At 38.9% G+C, this 25286-nt stretch overlaps 1 protein-coding gene across 2 annotated transcripts in view; it reads right to left on the bottom strand.

Annotated features, from left to right (window-relative positions):
- MEGF10 (multiple EGF like domains 10) overlaps positions 1-25286 on the bottom strand; it is a 77999-nt gene that overhangs the window by 10656 nt on the left and 42057 nt on the right. For both annotated transcript variants that reach the window (XM_075136575.1, XM_075136574.1), the window contains exons 10-17: positions 24398-24518; positions 21901-22064; positions 18612-18714; positions 8714-8860; positions 6346-6480; positions 5844-5972; positions 2650-2778; positions 836-964 (exon numbers count right to left, since the gene is read on the bottom strand). In XM_075136575.1, the coding sequence (XP_074992676.1) occupies positions 836-964; positions 2650-2778; positions 5844-5972; positions 6346-6480; positions 8714-8860; positions 18612-18714; positions 21901-22064; positions 24398-24518 (1057 nt within the window). The remainder of the gene's footprint in view (positions 1-835; positions 965-2649; positions 2779-5843; positions 5973-6345; positions 6481-8713; positions 8861-18611; positions 18715-21900; positions 22065-24397; positions 24519-25286) is intronic.

Here is a 25286-nt window from a genome sequence, read left to right as displayed (position 1 = left end):
TAACAGACACATGCTATTTTGGCCACTGCACAGCCCTTCAGATCCAGATGCAGTTAAATCAGTCCCGGTTATAGGTTATAGTGTCCTCCACACACCAAAAGCAAAGCCCTGTGCACGACGCTGCTGCCAAAGACAAGTTTAAACCTTCGCAAGAGCAGGTTGAATGGATTGCTTTGCACTGCAGTATAATGCGTGAAGTGTGGGAGCACCACTCTGTAATGTTAGCAAAGGTTGGACTAACAGTTCTGTGCCTATGAGCCTGATTATTCTTTTAATGTTGTACAACGTTATACCACCAGTGATGTCAGTGGTGTTACTCTTGATTTTCTTGGGTAAAGAATCACACGCATACGAAAACAAAATGCCATCTATTATGCTTTTATAATCCAATTGTACTGTAAAACCCCATTGCAAAGATTAATTTTATCCACTGGGATTGATGTGGTACTTCTTATCTTCAGTTTTCTAGCCATTAGTTTTCATTGTGGTTTATGCTAATGACAATTACTTGGATTCATTTGTTACTTTTACATGACAGAGTTGTTGGGGGTTTTTTAGCATTATGTCCAAAGCAACTAGAACGCCGTACAGATGCTTCTTACATGTAGCTACAAATTGAAAGAAACAGCCATCACAACCATAATCAGTCTTAGTAACTAATGCTGCGGGCTTTTATCTGTTTGGAAAAAGCCTGGGTCCAACTCCTGAAGCTCTTTCCCCACCGAAATTCCCCCTGAAGGCAAGAGGCTGTATCACAACACCGGCCAAAACACCAGAGGGTCAGCTCAGGGTTTAGTATTTGCTATCAGGCAGGAAAACTCCCGTCCCTACTCACTCTGCTCGCAGTGCTTCCCCATGAACCCTGTGCGGCAGGTGCACTGCCCGCTGATGTGGTCGCAGTCGGCTCCGTTCTGACATTGGCATATCAGTGCACAGTCCTTCCCGTAAAACCCTAGGGGACATCCTGCAATACAAGGAGGGGGAGGCGAAAAGGAGTGAAACAACCACTCGAGAAATAAAATGCAGACATTCTGGTTAAGTATGTTATTGAGAAGTCATTTCTGTAGCCCCGCTACTCAACATGGCATTCTATAAACGCAATAGATCAAGACCTACCCTATTTTAAGTGGTTTAAAATACACATTAGGCAAAAAGTACATAAAAACGAGGTTGGGAAATTGTGCGGACAGCAGATGTTCAGGAGAAGGCAGCAAGAAGGGCTCCTCGAAGAAATGAGTTTAGGAAGATATCTGAAGGAGGAGAAAAAGGGCAGTTTGTGAACCAAAGCAGGGAGTCTGCTCAGTGATGAATGAACCTTTGGACATATTTTCTGCACAGTTGATGTTGAAGCATAAAAAAATAAAAATAATAACATATTGTATCTCAGCTCCTCACAGAGATATCATTTCAGTATGCAGAAGACATATCACCGCAAAGAGATCATTATTCACCAGCAGGAAGCAAAATAACCATGATAGCTAACAGCTGAACCAGTATAGTAAATGTCTTCCAGAGCTGCATCCATATGGCTCTATAATATATCTGTTATTTCCTGCCACTATGACATTATTCATTTGGAAAAGGAGAGTTCTGATTTTATGAAAAAGGTGTATTTAAACACTGAATGCAAAACACAGTTAGCAGTCTTATTTTTCCTGAGTTCAAAGATAATGGTTGTGCCCAGATTACAGACAGTGGGGGTGCCTGGATTGAAGATAAACCAAACTGAAGCTGTAATATGACAAAGATAAGAAACCGACTTTATCAATATCTATCTATAACAGATTTTTATTTCTCAAAACTTTGTGTGAACTCTTACTCAGCATATAATGAGTGCCATATACCTTCACACAGTCACTGCACTGTTTGTATTTTTTTTTTTGAAAAAAATCAGTATTAATGTATTAATTACATGAAGAAAATTCAAAAAAATTGTAACATTGCAGTCTAGAGAAGTTAAGTTTCCAAGTTCAAAAAAAATAGCTTCTATATCAGTATTTGAATTACAGGTGCTGAGCTAGAGCTGTTGTTGCAATTGCCCCTGGGAGGTAGCAATTACAGATATGAGATACGCTGTATAATCACTTTGCAGTGACAACAGGGACTGTGCCTCAGCAGACCACAGCCACAGCTAAGCTAAGAGCTATTCTCATGGCTTCAGTCAGCTCTGTGTTATCTTACAATCTTGGTTGCTGGGTCCCTGCTGCTAGAGTACTTCTTGGGGAGGTTTCAGAGAGGGAAGGAATTAGACGGTACCGTCATCCAACCTTGTGGGGAACGCCTGCAGAGCTGACCATCCATGCTATGGACTGCAGCCATAACCGCACACCTGCAGCGGTAGCTTCTGAACGTCAGAGTCACTCATTCTGCATGTGCACACAACAGACACTTCCACAGGGATGCCCAGCTGCGGCCAAAAGTTTTCTTCCTCTGAAGGAAGGCTAAAGAGGAGCCCAAACGTAATGGCCAACACTCTGCCAGTGCTTATACAGGGGCCTCCCCTGCAACCAAGGAGGTAATGTGTTGCATCTTCTGGATCAAAAAAGGTTCAGCAGCATGGGAAGAAATCAAAGAATAAAGTGTGAAACTACTGAAGGAAAATTCTGTCACTGATTTGTAGACTAAGAACGGATAACAGAAGTCACTTACTTTGTGTACAGTAAAGGCCAGTCCATCCTGGGGTACATTTGCACTCCCCGTCGTAGGCACTGCAGTAAGCTCCGTTATGGCAGTTGCATGTGTGGATGCAGTTTGGTCCCCAGTGGGAAGGTGGGCAAGCTAAAACAACCCAGAGCAATTAATCTCAAATGACAAAGATTCTTGATACCCATGAATAGAGTTGCTTACATTCACATATGAACGCTGCTTCCTTTGGGGTTTGTTGTTTTTCTTTTAAACGCATTTTTGGGGCTGCTCCATTCTGAGCAAATAGCCACAGGTTTGTTTTTGAACTAAGGAATCATTTTACTCTAGATAAAAAGTGCTGAAAAAGATTAAATGTGGGGAAGAAACCAGTGATACATACTTGATACTCAGTAACTAGGACTTCTTTCTCATAGAGAAAGCCATGTAAGTTTCCTTTCTTAATTTTTTAGTCTGCAAACAGTGCAACTGAGCACAGTCAAGGGGATAAGCCTTTTAAGCCTCAAAAGTGAAGGAGAATAAATAGAGAAGGTTGAAACACATCTTACACCCTATAGCTTTAGACCCATGACTAAGCTTATTTCTTGTATTTCCACTGTTAGATTCTAAATAATTGCCTAAACGTGGCGCATATAATCAGGACTGAACCTTAATCAAGTTAACTCAGTTGCTACTGTGGGTCCATTAATCAATATAATATTTCTAAAAAACATGTAATTATCTATAAAGTGGAGATTTTTTTCACTCACAATCATGTCAACATGTTATGAGATAGAATTTTACTGACTGCTTTGAAAATGTCATGGTGAATGAATTTGATACTATGTGCTGTCATTAGAATTGTGCAGTGGTTCCAAAATGCTAATTACTATTCAGAGACAGCACAAGATAATTTTCTTCATGTCAGAATATCACTAAGTGCAGAGGGTACTCTAAGAATAGCCTCTTTCTATTGATTAGGATTCACATCTTGAGGTTTTTATTTGTTTCTTTAGTAAAGAGATCATATTTTAAAAATAGTTTTGTGGAAGTACAACATGAGTATTTTATAGGAGAGAAGAAACAGGTCAGACATGGAAGCCTTAGCTTTATTCCCGTGTAAGTTTAAAAAGGCTGATAACTCCTTATTGTTGTGAACTGATTTGCTTGTCCAGAGACCTGTCTGAGAGCAATAAAAACTCTTGAATCCTTTACATGTTTGCATAGTGACTCATCTATGTGTGGGCTGTATTTTTGCAAAGTGTTATCTTTGCCCAAATTTTACTTCATTAAGAAATAATCTACGTTGTATTGAAAAAAAAGTACTAAGCTTGGTTTTTTTTGTTTTCACTTCAGTTGTGCCTTATAATGATTTTTATTATTGTTTTTTGTTTGAAATTAGTGGTCAACTAAGAAGGAATGTAAATCACATACAGACGAAAGGTTAGAAGCTTCAAAAAGGTCGCTAGTTCCAAAAGAAATTAATGGAATCATTATTTTCCATGTGAACGAAAGGCCTTTATACAAAGCAAATAAACTTCCTCTGTTACGGTTCATGAGCACAGCCTCAATAGACGCTTCCATTCATATTGCTGGCACCATTTTCTTGTTATTGATTCAATGAGAAAGTCCCTCCTCCTCCTAAATACCCCTATTCTGCTACTCTCCCAACTACCTAGTTATTTTACCATAAAAACAGGGACCTTTGTTGCTACTGGCTTCCACAGGAATAGGCCCAAGATTTATTTTGGTATCATATTGAGTTGTGCATGCTAATCACTTCACAGAATTTAGCCAGCAGAGGTTTTTTTCCAAATTGACCAGATGTTACATCACACTGGTACAGAGCCAGTTAACCTGGACCAGTCAAACCATGAATTATATAAACCAATGAGGCATGTTATTAGGAAATGCACCTCCCTGGAAACCCCAGCACAATGTCTTTTGAATTTTGACATATCATATCATATTTTGACATGTCTGGTACAGCTTCTCTTATTCATAAAAATAGGTTGACTGAAATTTTGGCATGCATGTGTTTCAGACTGTGTGGATTTTGGTACCTTATGGAATTGGATACGCTTCTTGTGAGAATTTTGCTTCAGATATTTCTTTCCTGTCATTAGTAATTTGCATAGACCCAGCAAGGCATCTGGAGAATGCCTAATTATTTAATAAAATAACTCTATCATGAAACATAATAAAATTAGGGCCTAGCCCTTCTCCTTTTTAAGTCAGTAACAAAGTCTTCACTGAGTTTAGCATACCAAAGACAATACTCATTGAGTGAGGTAGAATGACAACGAAAATGTGTATTTGTGAAACATTTATAAAAGGAAGTAAGAAAAATCCATCAAAAAGTTATAAGCACTTAAAAAAAGTCATAGTGAAAAATTTCTTAAAAAAATGTTCAGATGTTTAATAAGAATAAGGACGGTCTTGCAGCCAGAGCACTAACTTGTATCTGAGAAAATCTTTGCTTTGTTCTGAGCCTTGCCAGTAGCTCTCTATGCAACTGTAGTAAGAAAACACACCCTGTATTTCAGTGCCTCAGCTCCTTATTTGTAAAATAATACCTCTGTAAGTCTGTCCTGAGGATACAAGCCCTGGGATGTTCACAACACTAGTGTGATAAGGCTAAATAATTACAGACAAGCAAACAATAGGTCAAGAACCCTCTCTGCAATGCAAGATTCATCAACCACAGACTTTTTCATGTTGGAAGAGACCTCTAGCATCACCGAGTCCAACATCCTACTCAAAGGACCTTCAACGATGATAATTTCACCACCTTTTCCAGGCTGGAGACTTCAGAGCCTCTCCGGACAGTTGCTGCGCTTGACCACTCTCACAGTAAGGATTTTTTTTCTTGTATCTAGTAAAAGTCACCCTTGCTGCAATTTGTGAGCGTTGCCTCTTGTCTTTTTACAGTGCACTGCTGACACAAGCCTGATCCAGCTTCTCTTCTTTGCGCAGTGGAAGACTGAAAATCAATCCCTCCTGTCATACGCTCCAGCCCACTTACTAGAAAAATCATGGTGCAAATGTGTTTCTGATAGTGCTGATGAAATGCAGGAAAGTTTAGGATCTCTTCATGATACACCATGAAGTCGTCTGAATTTCTGACTTAGACAGTGTTTCTTTACCAAAAAGTAGAGAATTTAAATAGCTGAACTCCCATTAATTGTTTTGAAAATAAAGGGAAAAAAGCTGATACTTACGCTGGGAGCAGTCACTACCAATCCAGCCAGGGTAACACTGACAGGATCTATCAATAGGATTACATGTTCCATTATTGGTGCAGGTGCATATTCCAATGCAGTTCTTGCCAAATCTGCCACTGGGACACACTGAGAACAAGTTGTCAGAATTAGAACTCCTTAGTTATCAGAACAAGATTGTATTTTCTTTATTTCAAGGGAAAGCAACCGATATTTGGATCAAGAAATGTATTGCTTAGTATAATGTTAAAGTAAGGCATTATAAATTCTGGTAAGCCCATTATAGCTACTCATTATACAAATAATACAAATAAGAATACAGTGGGTTTCATACTTAAGGATCAAAGGTTCTAACAGCTTAAACCTGCTTAAGATTCTTAATTTATAAACTGCACATACTACAGCAGAAACTATTTTTGGTTTTATAGTTTCCAAATGATGGATGAAAATTATTACAGTGCTTGGTCTCTGTATCCCATAGAGTCTTTATTACAACATGTACCTTCATTACAGAGGGCTCCTGTAAATCCAGGTAAGCAGTCACATAAGCCAGTAATATGGTGACAGGGACCACTGCTGTGTACACACTGGGGGCATGTCTGGCTGCAGCGGTGTCCATAAAACCCAGGGGAACAAACTGGAATCAGAAAGAACAAACTGTCATTGCTTCCTGCACTTTCTATACAGCCGTGAACTTGTGCAGTGCACTTGTTCCTGGCTTTGAATTAGCTCTGTTTTCTAAATACACAAGAGTTGCAATGGTGGTTGTTATTATTCATACAGGTCAATGCTTTACACTCATGAAGGGAGATTTGCTCATCTTCCTCAAAGGTTTACTATATTCTAGTTAGTAATTACTTAGTTGACATTCTATTACTTGTCAGGCCACACTGTACTTGGTTTATGCTTGAAATGCATATATACTTCATATACTATACATATTTGGCTATATATTATACTTCCTCTAAAACATGAACATCTTTTAAAGCATATTTGAAGAAAAGTAATTTAAAAAAATAGAGCAGATAGTTTTATCTGTAGATGAGTAGGGTCATCTTAGACCTTGACTTCTTATGTGTTTCCTAACTTGGAATACAAATACACATACACTGAGAAAAACGTACAAATATTTTCCAGTCATCCTTTCATTTAGGTACTCACTGTCCTCATTACATTGTACAGACAGCTAAGCATCACCTAACTTTTAGAGAACCCAAGACCAAAAATAGAGAGTCGCCCACTTGATTTTTATGCTAAAGGCACTAGTTTCTTAGAACAAATTTTTAAAAAGGTGGAGAAAAAAAAAGGCTGTCACATAAAAGCTCCTTCTTTGTTGCTCTAATCCATTTTGGCATTTATTTCCTAATAAACTAGAATATTAGGTAATGCATCAAGAGAAATACCTATTGCACAGCAGCAATTAGCAGTGACGAAAACTAACTTGGAATCTTTTCAGCGTTTTAATTTTATTCAAGATTCAGTCTTTTAATTATATAGTTGACACAAGTTATGTGGCCAGATCTCTCTAGAGAGATTAACTTTTCCAAGTGAAACAGTGCCAAAAGGTCTTCCTGTTTACTGAAAAGGCACTTTCTGACTGGGATCCAAATTATTCGTGTGACCTTTGTCTTCCCGGCCTCCAGACCGTGCATCAGAGAGGGGCTCGGAGAGCCACCGGACTGGAAGCCTCTGGTCCAGGTTATCGGCACAGTTCCAATACGCAGGGAACATTTTTACATGTAGTGTTACACTTAGCCTGCCTTTGGATTAACTGAGTAACTGCAATGCCTTTAGAGATTAGATAGTGCGAATCAGTACTGCACTTAGTTAGAAATGCTTAAGGAATACTAATGCCACACTAATGTGGGATTTAGTAGTGCCATAGGCAATCACATTCTTCAGCTTGAAATCTTGCCATTCCTGGACTGTTAGGACTTCATCCTCCTCTGGTTCTCCTTCTGCCTTCTAGTAATCATTTCATGTCATCTCCTGCCTTTTAAGCCTCTTTTGGAGGACCTAGTAGCATCTCCGCTTGGCCTTACTCCACCTGCTTCTTGACCCTGTTTCTGGGAGGCCTCCTCTGAAAACAGGGCTACCCTTCAATGGCAGAGGACTCACATTTCTCTTCTCTGAACACCTTTCCCTCACAGCTTCAACAATTCAAACTGAAGACAGCTAGACTGCTGTGACAAATCCTCTTGGGAGGGTAGATATTTTGCACATCATCTTATTTTTGCCTCCCTATTTCTGGTATGATTTGTCTCAGTTCATCTGTATCTCTCTTCTTGTAACATTTAAATTTTACAGAGACAAGTGTTTCAAATGCAACTATGGGTACCTGTGATACCCTCTACTTACTGTGAGACCTGATCCCACTGGCCATTCTTTGCTGCTTCAAAATAAGTGTTTAAAAAAAAAGCAGTAATAAAGCCAATGATTCCTACCAGACTCAATAGAAAGCTAAGTTTTCTAGCTTCTGAAACTCAGGCATGTCTTATTTACCTACCAAAATATGTATTACAAAATAAATGTTCATCAATCACATTTGGAAATGCTGGAATGGAATTTAGAATGGAATCCCCTACTAAATGTGTTTCTTAGAAAGTCGTGTGCATAACGACGTCACAACACAGACAGTGAATACAAGTAAAGTTGTACCATAGCAAGAAGAGCACTACTAGTTGGAAACATTTGTTAATTTCAGATTACACTTATTTCTGTATATTCATACATTTTGACAAAATGTCCAATCAAGGAGTGTTTCATAGTACTTCATACTACAATTAACAACGCATTACGGTATTATATCATATGTATTCCAAGTACGGGAGGGAGAAACAGAGATTTTAAAACATTTATTTTGTCCTTACTTCTCTGACATGTGGTGCCTCTGTATCCTGGTGCACACTCACAGATTCCATCATCTGGAGAGCAGGATGCACCATTTTTGCAGTAACAAGACAACGAGCAATTTGGACCCCACTGTCCCTCAGCACACACACTGTCACAGTGAATGCCTGCAACCATAAATAAACAAAACTGTCAGCCTTTGTAAAGAACTCTTATGCATAGTTAGGTCAAACCTTTGGTCCTCAGAGGACTAATTTTTAAAACACAGCTCACAAAACCTGTTTATGAAAATACCACTAACATCAGGAAAATAGAACAAGAACGAGGTAAACTTGCATCTCCGCTCCTGCCTTCCCCCAGAACAGTGAATGTCTTTCGTATTCCAGTTGCACATAAGGGCTGATCCTGAGTTCTGTAACAGGAAAGCACTTCTACAGGTTTAGATGGAACATAAGAGCTCCATGGGATGTTACCTCCAGGCTTCCTGCCCGCCGATACTTTAAGATCTACAAAGATGAATGCAAACCTCTCAATAGTATAAAGAATTCCATAGTTTTCCAAGACTTTCATACATATAAAAATTTAAGAAGGTCTTTTGTTCCTCTCACTTTCACTACTGGTATCAATAACGAGAATTGAAAGTAGAAAGTAATTCAAATGCAGCAAAATAATGGCTTTTGCTTCCTCCATAATGGCTGTTTTGAAAGAGCAAAAGCTTATTTTCAAATTTTATGTTAGGGAAATGCATGACAAAAGGTATTGCAGAAACTTTTCCTTCTGAATGTAAAAATTCCTAAGGTCTGACATAATTTTGTGTAATAATGGGGTGCAGGACACAGAATGATTTCTAATTAGTGGTGAGCTGATTACTGCTAAGCCTCATACCAAATGGAAAAATGTAGCACACACAAAGGGTTTCCAAACACACCATGTGAGCATTCCAAAATGCTTAGCTGCAACAGTGTTAAGGATGCTGGTCAGTAAGTGCTTTGTCTAACCATTTTTGGCATAAAATTGATTATAAAATGGCCACAACCTGAACCCCTATACATAAATCATAATACAAACCACTAATTATAATCATCCAATCATGGGATGTTTTTTTTCTTTGCAATGCAGCAACATTAAATTTAACTTTCCTGTTTGTTTTTTCCACTATCTGCTTTTAAAAAGCACGCTGCATGTTAAATGCCAGCAGGCACCACTGTGGAACTCAGACCGTATTGTGTCTACAGTACTTTGCATCAACAATTAAGTATTATTGTAGTGCCTCTGCTGAATGAAGCCCTTCGCTAAGGGAAAAGTGGACTGAATCCAACCACAAGCATGTCTTGCTTTGTAAGTATTTCCAGCAAAATATGCCACAGGTTCACTGGCTGCCAGAGTCCTAAAAAAGCAAAACAGTTTCGCATGTGACAAGAAAAACATCTTTTAACTTTGAAGAGCAAAACCTACTGTTCGTAACAATACTGAAAAATGATTACACTGTTTACTGATAGACCAGACTCAGAGGTGATTCCTCAACCCCCACAGCATGTGCCTTGTAAAGCTGCCTATATCCGAAGACTAACTCTCTCAGAGGAAAGGTGACACTCCAGACTCTCCAATTGTTTGTTTCGCTGCAAGACAATCAACAGACTGAATAATCAAATATGTGGTTCAACAGATTGCACCAACTAACGCCAGCAAGAAAGAAAACACTTGCCTTTTAGAATCCAGATGCTAGCCAGCAGCAGACAGTACACGGGCCACCTAAAAGCCCTAATTGTACAATGATCATTGGTTAACACTGACCTACAACAAATTTATTGTCAAAAAATGAAAGGCTTCTTATAGCATTACATTTTCATTTTTGCCTGCACAGGCAATGTCATTCTGCTATCATTTGAGAGGCAGTATAGACTTCCTTCTCAGTAGCCTGGGTCAACTTTTTCATTAACTCTCTACTTGTGGATAAATAGGTAAAAGAAAGTGGGTTGATTTTGAGAGATGCTGATGCACATGAGCAGGATGAGAGCACAGCATTTTTTTAAAAACAAGACTGCTTATTTCAGATGTGTAAGGTTGCTCTGCCTGAGGTTCACAAATCTGAGAACTCAGGCTTATAAGTCTGTGAAAGCACAAGCAGACACATGCAGAGGATTTCAGAATTGAGCCTGGCATTCTGTTCACGTGAGTGTTATTTCTCATATCATACATAGCTTCACTCAGTGAACCCTGCCAGAGAAAAGACATTTTTCACGGAGTCTTAATGGGTTTCAGTGGTGTTCAGTACACAATGGTCACTATTAACAAGTCAGCGGTTGCCAAGAGTTACCATAGTGCATTATCTGAGATTATGTAGACCAGTGACATACAATAACACCAGGCTCAATTATATCGTCTTGATCTGTGCACAGAGGATGCTTTATGACAGCATGGTGTCAAAGGGTGATACTGGGCACACTGGGGTAGAAAAGACAATGGGCCCCATGTCGCACAGAGCCACGATACTTAAAAGTGCCAACAACTACCATTGAAAATGAAGAAGGAAGAAGTTCCTCCAGTATACATCAGGGAAAACGATCCATTAGGGAAACTGAAAAAATGTCCTTTTCTTTCCCACTTTCACCCCCTACAACAAGGTAGTCAGGTGGAGCATGATATCCCTCTACTTAGCAAAGAAACAGTGTATCCTAAATATCACCGAATAATAATTATGACAATATAACATACTGAAAGAGTGTTGAATATTACTTCTGTTTCACCATAAAAGGAATTTTATTATGTTCACTATTGATCATAAACAAAATCAATTTCACTCCTCTGTGTGTGTCAAGAATAAATATAGCAAAGCAGAAATACTAATTCATTTAATGATTTATTGCATCTCTATTTATAAAAATAGTTTTAAATCTCATTCACTGTTATTTAGATAAGTTCACAAGGCACTTAAAAATGAGAAACTGACTTTCACATCTTATAGCTGTAAAAATCAAGTATGTCTATTTTTGAGAAAGAATAGGTTAGAAATATTAAAAGGATTAAAAAATAATAAAAAAAAGAAGTTTCCAGACTTTGCTTTATATGAAATTTCAGCAAAGAAAGCTATGCTTTTATAGAAAAGCTAGAAGTTAGTGAGGAAAAAGAAACATTTTTACTAGAACTTACAAAGCAAGATTAGACTCAGTTTTTACAACAAGGCTAACAACAGTGTACTGGCTTACAATTGCCACAATTTCAAGCAAGTATTAATCTCTTATGCAATAAAACTGTTTTTAATAAGTTTTCATGTTGATTTTGATACTGATAAGGATATCTGCGAGGAAATGTTTTTGCCAGAGCTATGGACAAAGAGCTCTTTGATGGCCTTTACAAGTTGCTAGGCAATAGCTGAATGGTCATGATAAACTTCAGCTAAGCTGCTCTGAAGAAACGCTCATGCATTTAATGCCCAGTGCTTTATGCTGGGGGCCTCGCATCTAAATCAGCATTCCCCCAGCATTCGTAATTGCATGAATGAAGTAGATAATTCTTTAGGGATACCAGCGTTTCTGCCCATGCTAGCAGAGAGTTTACATACTCCCTATGCTATATTTTTAAGTTGAGACTCAGTGATCCATCCAAATCAGATCAACAGAGAGCTAATTTGTTGTAGCACTCGAAGGTGAAAAAATCTACCAATTATTTCTTACAATCTTCCCAGGCAAATTTATTAGGGAAGTAAGTGCTATCTTCCAGCTTGTTATTCCATTAGTCTGATAAAAAATTATCCAAACTTTAAAAAGAATTATTTTTTTCATAAAGAACGTGTATTTGCTATACAATTTATCTTCACAACACATGGAATTTTCCAGTATAGTCTCTCAGAATTAAAACCTATTTGCATATTGGTGTACTTCCCATAAGTCAGAACTAAATTGGACATACAACAGCCTAAAGAAGAGAAGGATCAAGCCCTCAAAACCTGGGGATATCTTGGTGTCATTAAAGCTAATGATACATTTCCATTATGGTCCAAGATCTCACCCTTCATATTTGAGAGAAACAAACACTTGACCACTTCTGTTTAAGGAAGCTAAGACTTCTGATGGTGAGAATTGCTTCCCTACTTCTCTGTCAAATAAAGGGGAGAAACAGCACAGGGAAGTGGCGAAAAACTTCATAGGCACTATTTAGAAGTACCCTCATTGTCTTTAAGGGAAGAGAATTACCTTGCTCCCCCGCTGAAGATAGCCAGAAGACTAAATAAAAGTGTCTCAAATTAAGGAGCTAATGAAAGGGTCAAAGATTTTTCTCTAGAAGTTCAGACCGCTGCTTCTTCACTGCGGCAGCAGGAGAATTTGTGCCTGTGAGTTTTGGTAGGAAGCCAGCTACAAAAACTTGTCAAAAACCCAGCGCTGTATCAGAGTTTGAAGGCAAACATCAGTATCTGCAAATCTTAGTGGAAGAATCACTTTTGAGATATCCTTGTTATCTTTCTGAAGGCCATACTGTTGCTACATACTGTCGTCCACTCCAGTGATGCTCTTCTTTTCATCTGCCACATTTTAGGTAGCCACAAGAAAATAATACTTTTCCTCTTCTTACCTTCTTGATAGGTAGAAGATAAATGTACTTTATCTACTGATTTAAAGTTCTTCTTCTAAAAGAGTGGTATTTTTTCCACATAAAGACCCACCACAACGCATAGGCAATAGAGATACAAACACGGTGAAGTCCAGACGCAGGGTAGGCCAAACCTCTTATTGAGCAATTCGTCTCCCTAAGCTTGGAAAGTAAATACGCTGTTTATCATGACACAGCTCCCACATGTGATTTCACTTTGCGGCACACTGAATATTTGTCACAATGGGACCTCGTGCTTCAGGACCCCAGGGGAAATGGGCCAAGGTGGAGGGAAACCCACGTTCTTGCAAGAGGTTCTCAGCTTGGGTGCACCGAGGCACCAGCACCACGTGCACCGTTCCAGCAGCAGCTCGTTTCTCAGTCTTAAGGTGAGGAAGACCCGTGACACTACTCTTTTACATCTTTTTTCTTCTGTGTAGGAGGGGGAAAAATGTGTATACGTTAAAAGCTAAGGAGCAAGGGAAAATTCTAGTTTGTGCTTCCCAGGGGACCTGGTTATTTGCATCGGTGGGGCACGTGTCAGATGACAGTCCTCCCTGTTATAATCCAGCAACAAATGTGCCTCTTAGAAATAACGTCAGGAGCACATGGAAAAACACAGCACTTCCTCACAGAAACAACACATCTGGTGATGGGCAATCTGACTAGCGTCAGCAGGTGTTCGGCACAGCAAAAAGTCACCAACACCCTATCTGCTGTAGCATATGGATGAATACTGTGCATGCTGGTAAGATGTAGGCTGATATTACTGCATCTGTCTTTTCCATAAACCCGTGCTATTGTTTTGGTACAGATAGCAGACTAGTGGTATTTCACAATCCCTGGCACTGCATAACCTTTAAATTGATTTTAAAAATAGCAAATGTTGTATCAGTATGACATGACATTTCTTCACAAACAGAAATGTCCAGCAGAACTGCACCCAAGAAAGCACAACAGTAATACGTAATCAGTAACACCCACATTACTGTAACAGAGTAATAATCAAACTGTCTGGAGAAAAACCTTTGCCCTTTTTACAATGCTTTAATGCAAAATCTCAGTTTGCAAGAATATGAATTCTCTAATCTTTTAGGCAATTTGGAAAAATTGTATTTTGACAGTTGCTTGCAGAACAGATAAGATTAAGGGATGAAATTAACAGTTAACGTGGTGCTTGCTGGATTGTGGCCATTGAGAGAAGCGGTAGAGATGGCTAATGGAAGTGAACTTAAATTACTAGGAGAATTAATTATCATTACCTATTGGAGGAGTACATTTTCTGCGTCTTTCTTGGGCTTTCTATTTTAATGGTTCTTACTCTCATCCACTGTTTAGCTATTGCGTTCCCTCCAAATGAAGAAAAGTTATTTATAAGATACAGTGAAAATGTCAAGGGATGAGAGTGTTTGGGGCAGACATCATCTTCTGCGTGGGCGGGTGTTTCTCATTTGTGCCATCCTGTCATGTGGCTCCTGGAACGTGATGGAATGGTCAGGCTGCCAGGAAAAAAACATCTCCCTTAACTCTTGCTTTTCTAAGCAGAATTAAGCTGCTGTATAGGGAGCACTTGGTGTAAACTACAGAGAGGGTAGGATTTCTAACAGGAGTCCTATAAATGAAGTCACTCTTGTTTAGGATGAAAAATCTAAGTATCATCCTAGGCAACAGAACCTAAATTAAAAACAGAAACCCTAAATTAAAACAGGACCTAATTAAAGCCAATTTTAATTATTTCCTGAGTTTTATAACAGCTCATGACAATGCAATAGTCGATAACTGAACTTACACTTTCGTTCATAACTAGGACCTAAGAAGCAAAAGATAATACATTGGGCATGTTCAAAAATAAAGAAAAAACAACTTAAAAAACCCAAACCATACAGCATCATATTGTTGACCCAATGCTCAGCTGCAGCTGCATCTTGAGACTAAAGTAAAGGGTAGCATGTTAGCTAGGCTGCCCTCTGGTACACGACAACAGCACTTGTGCCCACGTCAGCAGCTGGGAGCTCCCTCACTACCCGAGGGAGGGAGCGTGCACCGTGCCAGGCCAGTGATCCCCCCTCCCCGAGCAGCCCGTGTCCTGTCCCCCAGCGTTATGGTACAACTGTGTCACCCAGCAAGGGAAAAATCTTCCACCTTTCATTTATTTCTGCAAAGTTATATAAACTATTTCCTCTGATTAAATTCCCTGGGGAAAGTGTAGACAACTGCTCTGTTCACAGCGCTGAGAAAAATGCTACATTTAAAATGTCTTTTCAGAAACTTTATATGATTTGGTGGCATCAAAACATTTGGGGCATTTTACCTTGGCTTCATCAATTTATTCTTGCTGAAAAAGAAAAAAGATTCACAAGTTCACATTTTTAAGCTTCTTCAAATGTATTTGTTTTTTAACACTGCCATCCCAATCGTTTTTAAACAACTACATCCTTCATTTGGGTTAGATAAGCATTAGACGGATCCAAAGTCAGTTTCTCCCTCTCTTTGTTTTTTTTGGTAATACTAACCACCAAAAACTAGTAAATCTGATGGTTACTTTAACAAATCTAACAGAAAAAATCTAAGCTATTCTAACATAATTCGTTGCATTTTAGCACCTTCCTATATTTTCACAAAATCTGCTTCTCCACCTATTATGCATACAAATATGTATACAACCTCCCTTCTTAATCCTACGATCTAATGCTATTTCTGCAATGTAACATTACAGTACAGCTATTTGAGAACCTGTTTCTAAAGTATTCTCTCCTTTTTTTAATCATTCTAAATATAAGTATCTACAGAGAGACCAGATTCTGCATGCGTATTGCTCTGACATGTGAAGTGTGGGAGGAGGATTTTTCTAGACACTGAGTATAAAGCAAACTATGCCGTTTATGTCATATTGCGTGTCTAGACATCACCAACATGTTGGAACTAGCCTGTTACACACGCTGTTGTGATGACATCATCCAGGGACGGATACTCAATTTTATCTATAATCACGCATGAAGTCTCTTTCTAGTGAAATCTTCTTCCATTCTAAATATGAAGACGAAATGAGATTTCACTAAAGTATTGTCTCCTTTTCAATACCCGAGTTCAAGCACAGTCAAGGTTTGTGCTACGCTTGAAGCCTTTGTCACATCCCAGGCTAGTTATATTACACTGCCTAGGTCATTTTTATAACCTGTTATAAAAAGTTGCTAGATTTTTAGTATGGCCTTTCAAAACTACCTATTTTAATCTGGCTTCGTTCATTAACACACTTTTGGTCTCTGATGATTCGTCTCAGTTTTAGAAAACTCACAAGACGTATTTTGAGCAGTACATCTGGAACTCGTGAACAGCTCTAACTGCCTACACCATGGTTGCTCAAGATCAGCAACTGTTCACATGTTTTTAATATGGGTATTCTTTGCTTAATACATTTATTAATTTAAGAAATCATATTTTGAGCAGATCCAAACATAAGTTTGAGAAAGTGTATCCAAACAAACACACACACACACAATTACCTGAAACTACCTGAAAGTAGGAACAGTCATCAAAGGCCATTAACAACATAACAAAATAAATACGAACACAAAGTAGTGTCTCACAAAATAGTAATAGATGGCATAATGCTAACAGTTTTTTTTTCATAATTCACTCAAAGAACTTTGATTATTTTTGCACTCTTGCGGTAGTCATTTCCCGGAGGTATCTGAGTGGCTGATGGTAAGCCACACTGCAGCTTGTGGGAAGAGAATAAAACCAACAAACTCCTGGCTCAGTTCAGCGAGTGCTGGCTCTGGAAGCCTCTCTCTTTCACAGTGAAAAGGGGGACAACGGGGGGACTCAACAGTGAGACAGGCGTTCTCAAAGAACTTGGCAGAAGCTTAATATACAGACAAATTGCACAAATAAGAAATGGCTTTGGTCTTCCAAAGCAAAGCAGAAGCCCTTCCTGCCCATGTCTGTATCCCCTACAGATTTCCACTTCCTACCCCCCAATAATCATAAAAGTCATGTTCATCTGAACAGAAAGTAGAAAAAACACCAGTTAAGCTGTAATCAACTACAACTAATCAACCTGAACTGCAGACACAGAGTATTATGTCCTTTGAACAAAATGCCTGTGATCCATCTACAGAGCTAGAAAAAAAAAGCGTATAAAAATCAAAGTTTGGGAAAAAACTCAGTAAAGACCGTATCTGAGGAAGTCATAAGCTCCACACAAACTTTTGTGAGCACAATGATTTGCTGAACTTGTCAAATAAATGACTGGCTGCAGATTGTCTGCTCACCTCCATCTGCTATGTCTGGAAGCACCAGAGAAAAAAGAAAACAATTATATCATGAACCTGCAAGTCAGTTAGGAAAAATATTAACTTATATATGAGTGAGTGGATAATAAATAATACTAGGTTACATCTGAAATCACAAAAAAAACCCTCCTTTCTTCTCTTTCTAGCAGAAACATGCTTTGTTCGTTTAAGGTGTGTTTTTCATGCTGGCTTCTCATTATTAAATGGAAGGAGTCCGTACAGACAGGTGACATGAAATGTGACCTTTGCAACACTACAGTATCACAGCGAGACACAAAGTCCAGAACACTCCGAGAGGGGCAAACTTATAGTGTCAATTAATACTTATTGAAGATGGAATAGTCTTCCCAACACTTAGAGCCTAGAAATCTATGTGAGAACTAAAATACCTCCTAGAGATAAAGGGAACATTTCATGATAGCTTGCCCTTCTGTATAGTTTCATCATGTTTTCAAAAAATCTTGCTTTGCACACACAAGAGAGTACAACAACAGTGTCAAACACAAATTTTGGTGAATAATTAAATATATATAGTTCTTAAAACCACAATGAAAATGCTGGAGAAACTTTGTGAAAAAAGTGCAACAATTTTCATACAGAACAAAATATGTGCAGAGAAACTTAGTTTTTTCAAAAGTTTGAGAAACTCAAATGGCAGCATAGCTTCTGCACGATTTATCCTCTTCTTGGCTGCGTGAGCAAAGCTTTCTGAGTTCCTGGATGTGATTCTTTACCCACCAAAGCTGCGAAGCACAACCTCGAATATTTACAGTTATTCACCACTTTCATAAGGAATCGTACTGGGGAGGCACCCAAGTTTTAAGATTTCCCCTTCTATTCCCAGTTTTCTGCGGATCCCACACTCGACAAAGTTTCCACACCTGTGAATCACAGAAGGGACACAGCAGCCACAGAACTGGCCCTTTTCTCCTTCCAACCCCACATACTCCTCCTCATACACACAAAACTGAGAGACAAGGCCAAGTCCCACCATAGTGGAAACTCTCATTGTCCTTCGTGACGGTCTCTTTTGTACCTGACCATCCCGGTAGACAGCGACAATAACCCGTGGTGGGATGACAACCGTCCGCATGGCTGCAGTCACAGCGTTCAGCACAATCCATACCATATGTGCCATCCTGTGGCAACAAAAAAAAACAAAACACAAACCAGAGATGACGACAACTGGGAGTTAGAGGAGAACAAGTTCTGGTCAGTCCTGCCTCAAAAGGCAACCACAGATCTCTCCTAAATCCGTAATCCGCTTTCTTAATATAAAACGCTTCTGGCTTTTGGAACATTTTCGCGTCCTACATTTTCATTCTTTCATTTAAGAGGGGAAGATACAGAATTAATTACATTCTCTTGAAAAGTCCCAGGCTAATGGACCTGGAGACAGTGATTCAGAACACAGTGACCTACACTATCGGAGGCTGCAATGACAGCTTTCTTGTGCTGCCCTGCTAATTTCCCTTACAGCTGAGTTCCTACTCCAGGACCTGGGGGTCCCTCGATGGGAAGGCAATTCAGTCTCATTTCTGCCTTAGACCCTGAGCTCTCTATGAATTGGTCAAAAAGGAACACAACATAAAGCCACAATTTCTAAAAAAGAGTAGTAAAACGTTAGATTAAAATACATCTTCCATGTGAAGTTTATTGCATAAACAACACAAACTGTATCACCTTCTTTTGATTAAAAATCCTCCTCTCTGCACTAGAGCATATACGATGTTAAAAAGAGAAGCTCTCTGGCTAAGAGACAGTACACAAAACAGAATTATTTTTTGGCCTTGCAACATTTTTTGAACCAACAAGAGAGATTAAGGTTACAAGCTGAACACCCCTCTTGGTGTATTCAGCTGTGTCAAAAGAGCACAGCTGATTTTCATGGAACTACATCTAAACATTTGAATTTGCCTTTTTGCTTCTTCTGTAGAAAGCGGCACATACATTTTGGAAGTAATTCCATACAAAATCTATCTGGGAAATTGAAAAGAGCAAAACCTTTACAATCGCATTGTCAAAACAAGGAAAAGTACAACAGTAAATTGATCTTACAGAAAAAGTGTCAAAACCAAATTAAAATCATGGAAAAAAGCCGGTAAAATTTAAGGTAATACATCTGGGGTTACCCACAGCAAAGGCAAAAAAGGAAAAAACATGTCAGGTTTAAAACCCAACCATTTAAATTCGAGGCTAAAAATTGGTCTCAGTCACATTAAAAATTCAAATAAAACCTACATGAAAATTCATCTGCTGTTTTTTGATGTTCATGCCTACATTTCTACCAAGTTCCACAGGATTTAGCTATTCAATTCCCAGTCCTTCAAGTCTAAAGTAGAACAAAATCTTACATTATTTGAGTATAAAGAGCCTTTTGCTCATTTCAACAATACATTTTTATAGAGAGAAAAAGAAAAGAGTAAGCATTTCCTTTGCATATAATCAGATTTGGACAGAAAGGAAATCCTCAAACATGTCGTAGAAAAGTGGTATTTTTAGTCTGCTATGTATTTGGACTGAAGTCCAAACTTCAGTCAAATCTTGAGTAACAATCTGGGCAGTGATACTAAGTTTCTGAAGTTATTGAAACAAATTGAAATACATTGATTTAAATAAACTCTCCGCTCAAACAAGAAAAAAATTCAGACAACACTGGACACCTTTGAATTAGTTTTCTGCTTATTCTCCTCCTCTGGAATTTTGAGGCAGAATATGCATTTGAAAGATGTAAATGCTTATGGACATCATTTGACACAGAGAGAGAGAGAGTGAGCAAGACAATGAGCATGGGCATGCTAAATTACCTGATATAGAAACGCTTTTAAACATTATTTTGCTAAATTTGGAACGGTGAAGCAAATGCCATGAAACAATACCTATCTTTTTTAATAAGTCAGTTTTGGAAGAGCTAATGGAACTTGGGAGATCTCATCATCCTTCAGAACCAGACACTAAGCGATAAACAAAGCTGCGTTAGAAAAATGAAAAATTAGTCTTCTGATGGAGATGCATTGTTGGAAACACTGCATAAACGTGCACAGATTGTACTCTAATCAGCTTTCCAGAATACTTTAGAATTTGCCACTTTACTCACTATATCAGTGTATGCTATACCTCATCTTAAAACCAAAAACAATCTCAAAAAAATCACTTCTGAGTATTCTGAGAGCAGTTCAACAAAACAAATTTTCATTCAAAATGATGGTGTGGTTTCCAGTCTTAGGTTGTAGTTCAGCTACTTCTATCACGTTACTGCTCAGTAGAGCTAGTCCAAACGGACAGAAGCTCGAATGTGTTATGGGAGGGGAATTTACAAGGTTTATGTTCAGTTCAGGTGATTCCTTTACGATTATATTAAACCAACAACCTGTTATGCAGATAGTATTGCGAAAGTGAAGAAAAGACAGTGGAGAGAAAAAGGAGGGCAGAGAGAAGCTTATCAAAAAAATGAAGTTTGTTAAAAATTTCCTGGAAAATTGAAGTCCATCATTGGAAAAGATGGACTCTGGAAAACCCCATTTTTCATAAAATATTTCAAGTTTTGTGTATGAAATGTAATTGAAACCAAACTGTAACATAATAAAACAAATCAGTTTCGAATTTTACCATTTTTAAAATTTTGAAATTATGTATTTTTATGGTTTTCCCAAACTACAGATTACAAGGTGGAACAGAACTGATGAGGAGCGTGCCTTTGTCAACACAATGATTTCTAATTTTGCAGTTCTCAAAATTTGGGAGATAGCGGAAGTCAGAACCCCAGCAGAAAGCCAAAGACCTGTCATAGGACTGGGTAGTAAGAGTGCTTTCTCATGTCTGACTGAGAAGGAATGAAAGTCCTTCATTCACACTGTACCATAGATATAAGCTAATTTAATTAAAATTATGTTGCTTAATGTGCAATATATTTTTGGTACATCTTTTCTCTCATCATTTTTACTTCAGGTAGTTTAACAGAAGCAGTTTAGATAGCATTTGATGCTGATAGAGAGGGAAAAACTTGGTTCTGTGTTTTCCAACAAATTCTAAAGCAGCTGATGAAAAATTTGAGGTCCAACTTTAAAGTGTGAAAGCAGAAAAAGTGTTCATCTGTGCATCTTAATTTTGTGTAGTCATTTTTTATGTGCTTTGGTGTGCTGCACAGCAGAGTTCTTCCAGAAGAATTGTTGTTGCGTGTCCCTGATCTTGAACCCAGTCGTATATGGGTGACTGGGTGCAGTGCTCTTTAGGGACTTATCCCCAAGAAGTCAGAAGAATGACAGGAGCGTTCCCCTGCCCAGTATTATCCTGCAGTACGAAATTCAGTAAAATTATTCAACTACCTGGCAAGGAAATTCACATTTTTCTCCTCTCCAGCCCGGGGCACAGGTACAGGTTCCATCCAGAGCATTGCAAGCTCCTCCGTTAAGACACTGGCAAGTTAAGTTACAGCCAAGTCCCCAGGTGCCGCTGGGACAATTTATTGAGCAATCTACACCATGCCAGCCTGCCAAAAATAAGAATTAAAGTGACAAATTAATCAGGTTTTCCCCCATTCCTCTCTGAGGACACGTTTCCCTTCCCCTACCACGTGGCATCTCTCGGAGATGTGCAATACTGGGGTAACATTAACTACAGGCTAGTATCAGCAGTTTCAGCTGAGGACTTGCCCAGGTTTGAACAAAGGTGCTCAAGGGCACCTTGTAACATCTGTGCACAGCACACATTTGCAAATGGGTGCCAACATACAAAAGCAATTGATGGGAGATCTGAAAGGAAAACAGAGACACCTTGAAATTCCACTGAGAAGCACTAAACTACACTGGAAGTTTTGAGGCATAGGCTGAAAAAAATTAGGAATATTTTCCCTAGACTTAAGCTGCTGCTTTCATAATTCTTCCACTAGTGTTCAATACAGACAGTTCTGCAATATGGTTTTAACAGAAATCTTGGACACAAAAAAAGAGAAAACATAACAGTAGTGCATAAGTTGGGTTTCTCCAAGGATACATAGAAGACCTTTTAGATTATTTCTGTACTTCTCTCCAAATACAAAAAATAATGTAATGGAAAATGGCTCTAAAATGCAGCATTCACCACTGATTATGCCTGATAGCAACGATTCACAGACTGTGCACTGGATAGACAGAAATGTAAATAGATTTTTAAAAATGTGGTCATCTATTGGATACAAGAGAAACGGCATGAGCCAGTCATACGTTATCATCAGCAACGACAGAAGCCAAGTTTCTAATTTTGTACCTTGTTTACAGTAGGCGAAGGGAAAAATAATTCTGCATTGAACCTAATCAATAGACTATGCAAAACACATGTATTGAAATGAAGCTGCCTTGTGCCCTGGATTGATGACTTCGAATTTAGGGGTCATTTCAGGAAAAAATGTTACACTATACTAGCTAGAAAATTGAGACACTTTCTTTTAAGTGTCTTTCCAGGATTTATAAATTTCCTTCATTTACATGACAAGAATTTGGGTTTAGTTTAATTTCACCATTTGCTGTCCTTTTTCATCCTAGTATGACTAAAACTGCATGACGCACAGGAAGATAGGGTTATGCACGGCTCAAGGAATAGTTTTTCTCCTCACATCCCAGCTCCTTAGCTACTTTAACCGAGTAAATTAGCTCCACTGCCTCTAGCAAGAGCAGAAACTGGAAACTCTCCACGTTTGCTACAAGACTGATTTAATTGCATCAGTCCCTGACAAATTTAGTGTCTATTTGTCTCGGTAACTCTAACACTTCTCCCCCACTCTCAATCTTTGTGTATTTTTAGAAAAACATTTTTAGATGGGGGGGTCTACAATGTAGGCTGGGCATGGGATTTGCTTGGGAGCATTCAACAGCCTGCCCCTCTCTTTTCAGCAATCCAGCATCACAGCTGAGGGACGCTGGACTGTAAATCCTTCCTCACAGCAGAACTGAAAAAGAGAACAGGTGTATCGCAAGAGTGGAACTTTAAGTGGAGTTTAGTAGCATATTTTGGGTTGAACAGGAATACCATGTGGACCTGTAGACCTTTATATGGGAAAAGATCTCTGCAGAACCAGCGCTGGAGGATGTCTGAGATATCTTTGTTCCCACCAAAGGCATGTGCTACTGGTAGATGGAGAGGTGGGCAGGCACATACAGTTTCTGGTGGAGGTACGCTAACGATCAAAATTATTTTTGGGAGGAGAGAGCCAGGCAGAGGGGTCGAGGAGTGCGAGTCCACTCGCACTAACACTTGGAGATTCAGAAAGTTTCTCGCAGAAGTAGGCAACAGTAGAGAGCACAGGCAGGGAAGGGGATTAGGCAAGGTTTTGCCAGAGAATTGCTGAGGAAAAGAGTATTCACTCTTAAAAAATTGCCGGTAGATATCAACGTCAGTGCTAAACTGGCAGGAAGGCTGTGCCTCTGTGATGCTGAGAGGGGCGAGGGTGGCAGCCAGAGGGGGTGCTCACCCGGGCTGAGGGGAAACAGGGCAAATGCTGACATCAAATAAATGGCATACCAGTAGTCCTTCTAGCAGACCATAGTGCTGCCACAAGAGACAAGTGGTGGCCCATCTCAGAGTAAAAATTAGTAATTCACCCAGCCACGGTATCCAGCCCACTGAGAACTGCGTCGAGGAAACACGAACACGAGATACGTGCACTCTTCTCTGAGCAGAAGTTTTCCTAGCTTTCACCTCCCAGAGCAGCAGAAGCATAAAGTATCTAGTGATATGGCCTTCAAGGTGGTTTGCTTTTTATTAAGTTTCTTTCTTCTTCTCTACTTCAAAAATTCAATTTCATTTTATGATTACAGAAAAAGAAAATTAATCTGAAGCAACACCTACCTGCTTTGCAGGCACAAGAACCGTCTACTGGTGAACAGATGGCTTCATTTTTGCAGTTGCACACAGACGAACAGTTTACTCCGTACGTCCCCGGAAGACAAGCAGTACCACAAGCAGCACCCTGAATTATGCAAAAATAGAGTCTAAAAACTATTTGAGGAGGTTCAGACGACACAACTAATAAATGACCTAGACTGACTCAGGTGCTACAACAGCCAGAAAACATACAGCCCGTGACTGTCCTAAGCTGTCACTAAGTTATCCTGAATTTAAGGGAGAGGGAATCCTTCATGCTTTTTAAGTCTACAGGAAGCATTAGTTTTCTATTAGTTGCTGCAAGAGCCCAGGTCACATAGCTAACAGCACTTGGTTAGATCAATGGACAGTATTTTCAGTAATAAAGAAGCCCTTTATGAAACCAAAACACAGTCAGACAGCAGTTTAATGGAAAATCATGTGGACATGTAGAATATTTTTTAGAATTAATTTGGCTGCAGTTTTCACAGTTATTATTCCTAGAAGAACAGTCATACTGTAAAATGTTTTCTATGTTAGACTAGCACCCAATACATAGGTAACAGCAAACGTGTGTAAAAGCTGCAGAATAATCTGTCCTAAACTGTAAAAACAAATGTCTTTGTCTACAGTTTCTCTGGATGGACATGAGGAGTTGGTGCAACAAGATAACGACTGAAACTTATCATTCTTCCCTTTATTTACACCTCAACAGCACACCCTCATTCTTATCAATGTCTTACAAAGAAACTAACTTTTCTTTCTTAAAATGGCTTCACTTCAGTACTGAGAACCAATCACAAATTTTGTCTTTTCAGGGTGTTATAACATATCCAGTGGTACCTAAATATCCTTACCTCTATTTTACTGTGGT

This window comes from Calonectris borealis, chromosome Z, assembly GCF_964195595.1.
Source record: "Calonectris borealis chromosome Z, bCalBor7.hap1.2, whole genome shotgun sequence".
Classification (NCBI taxonomy): Eukaryota; Metazoa; Chordata; class Aves; order Procellariiformes; family Procellariidae; genus Calonectris; species Calonectris borealis.
Note: the sequence above shows the minus strand (reverse complement) of the source record. Positions and strands in the feature narration are given on the sequence as shown.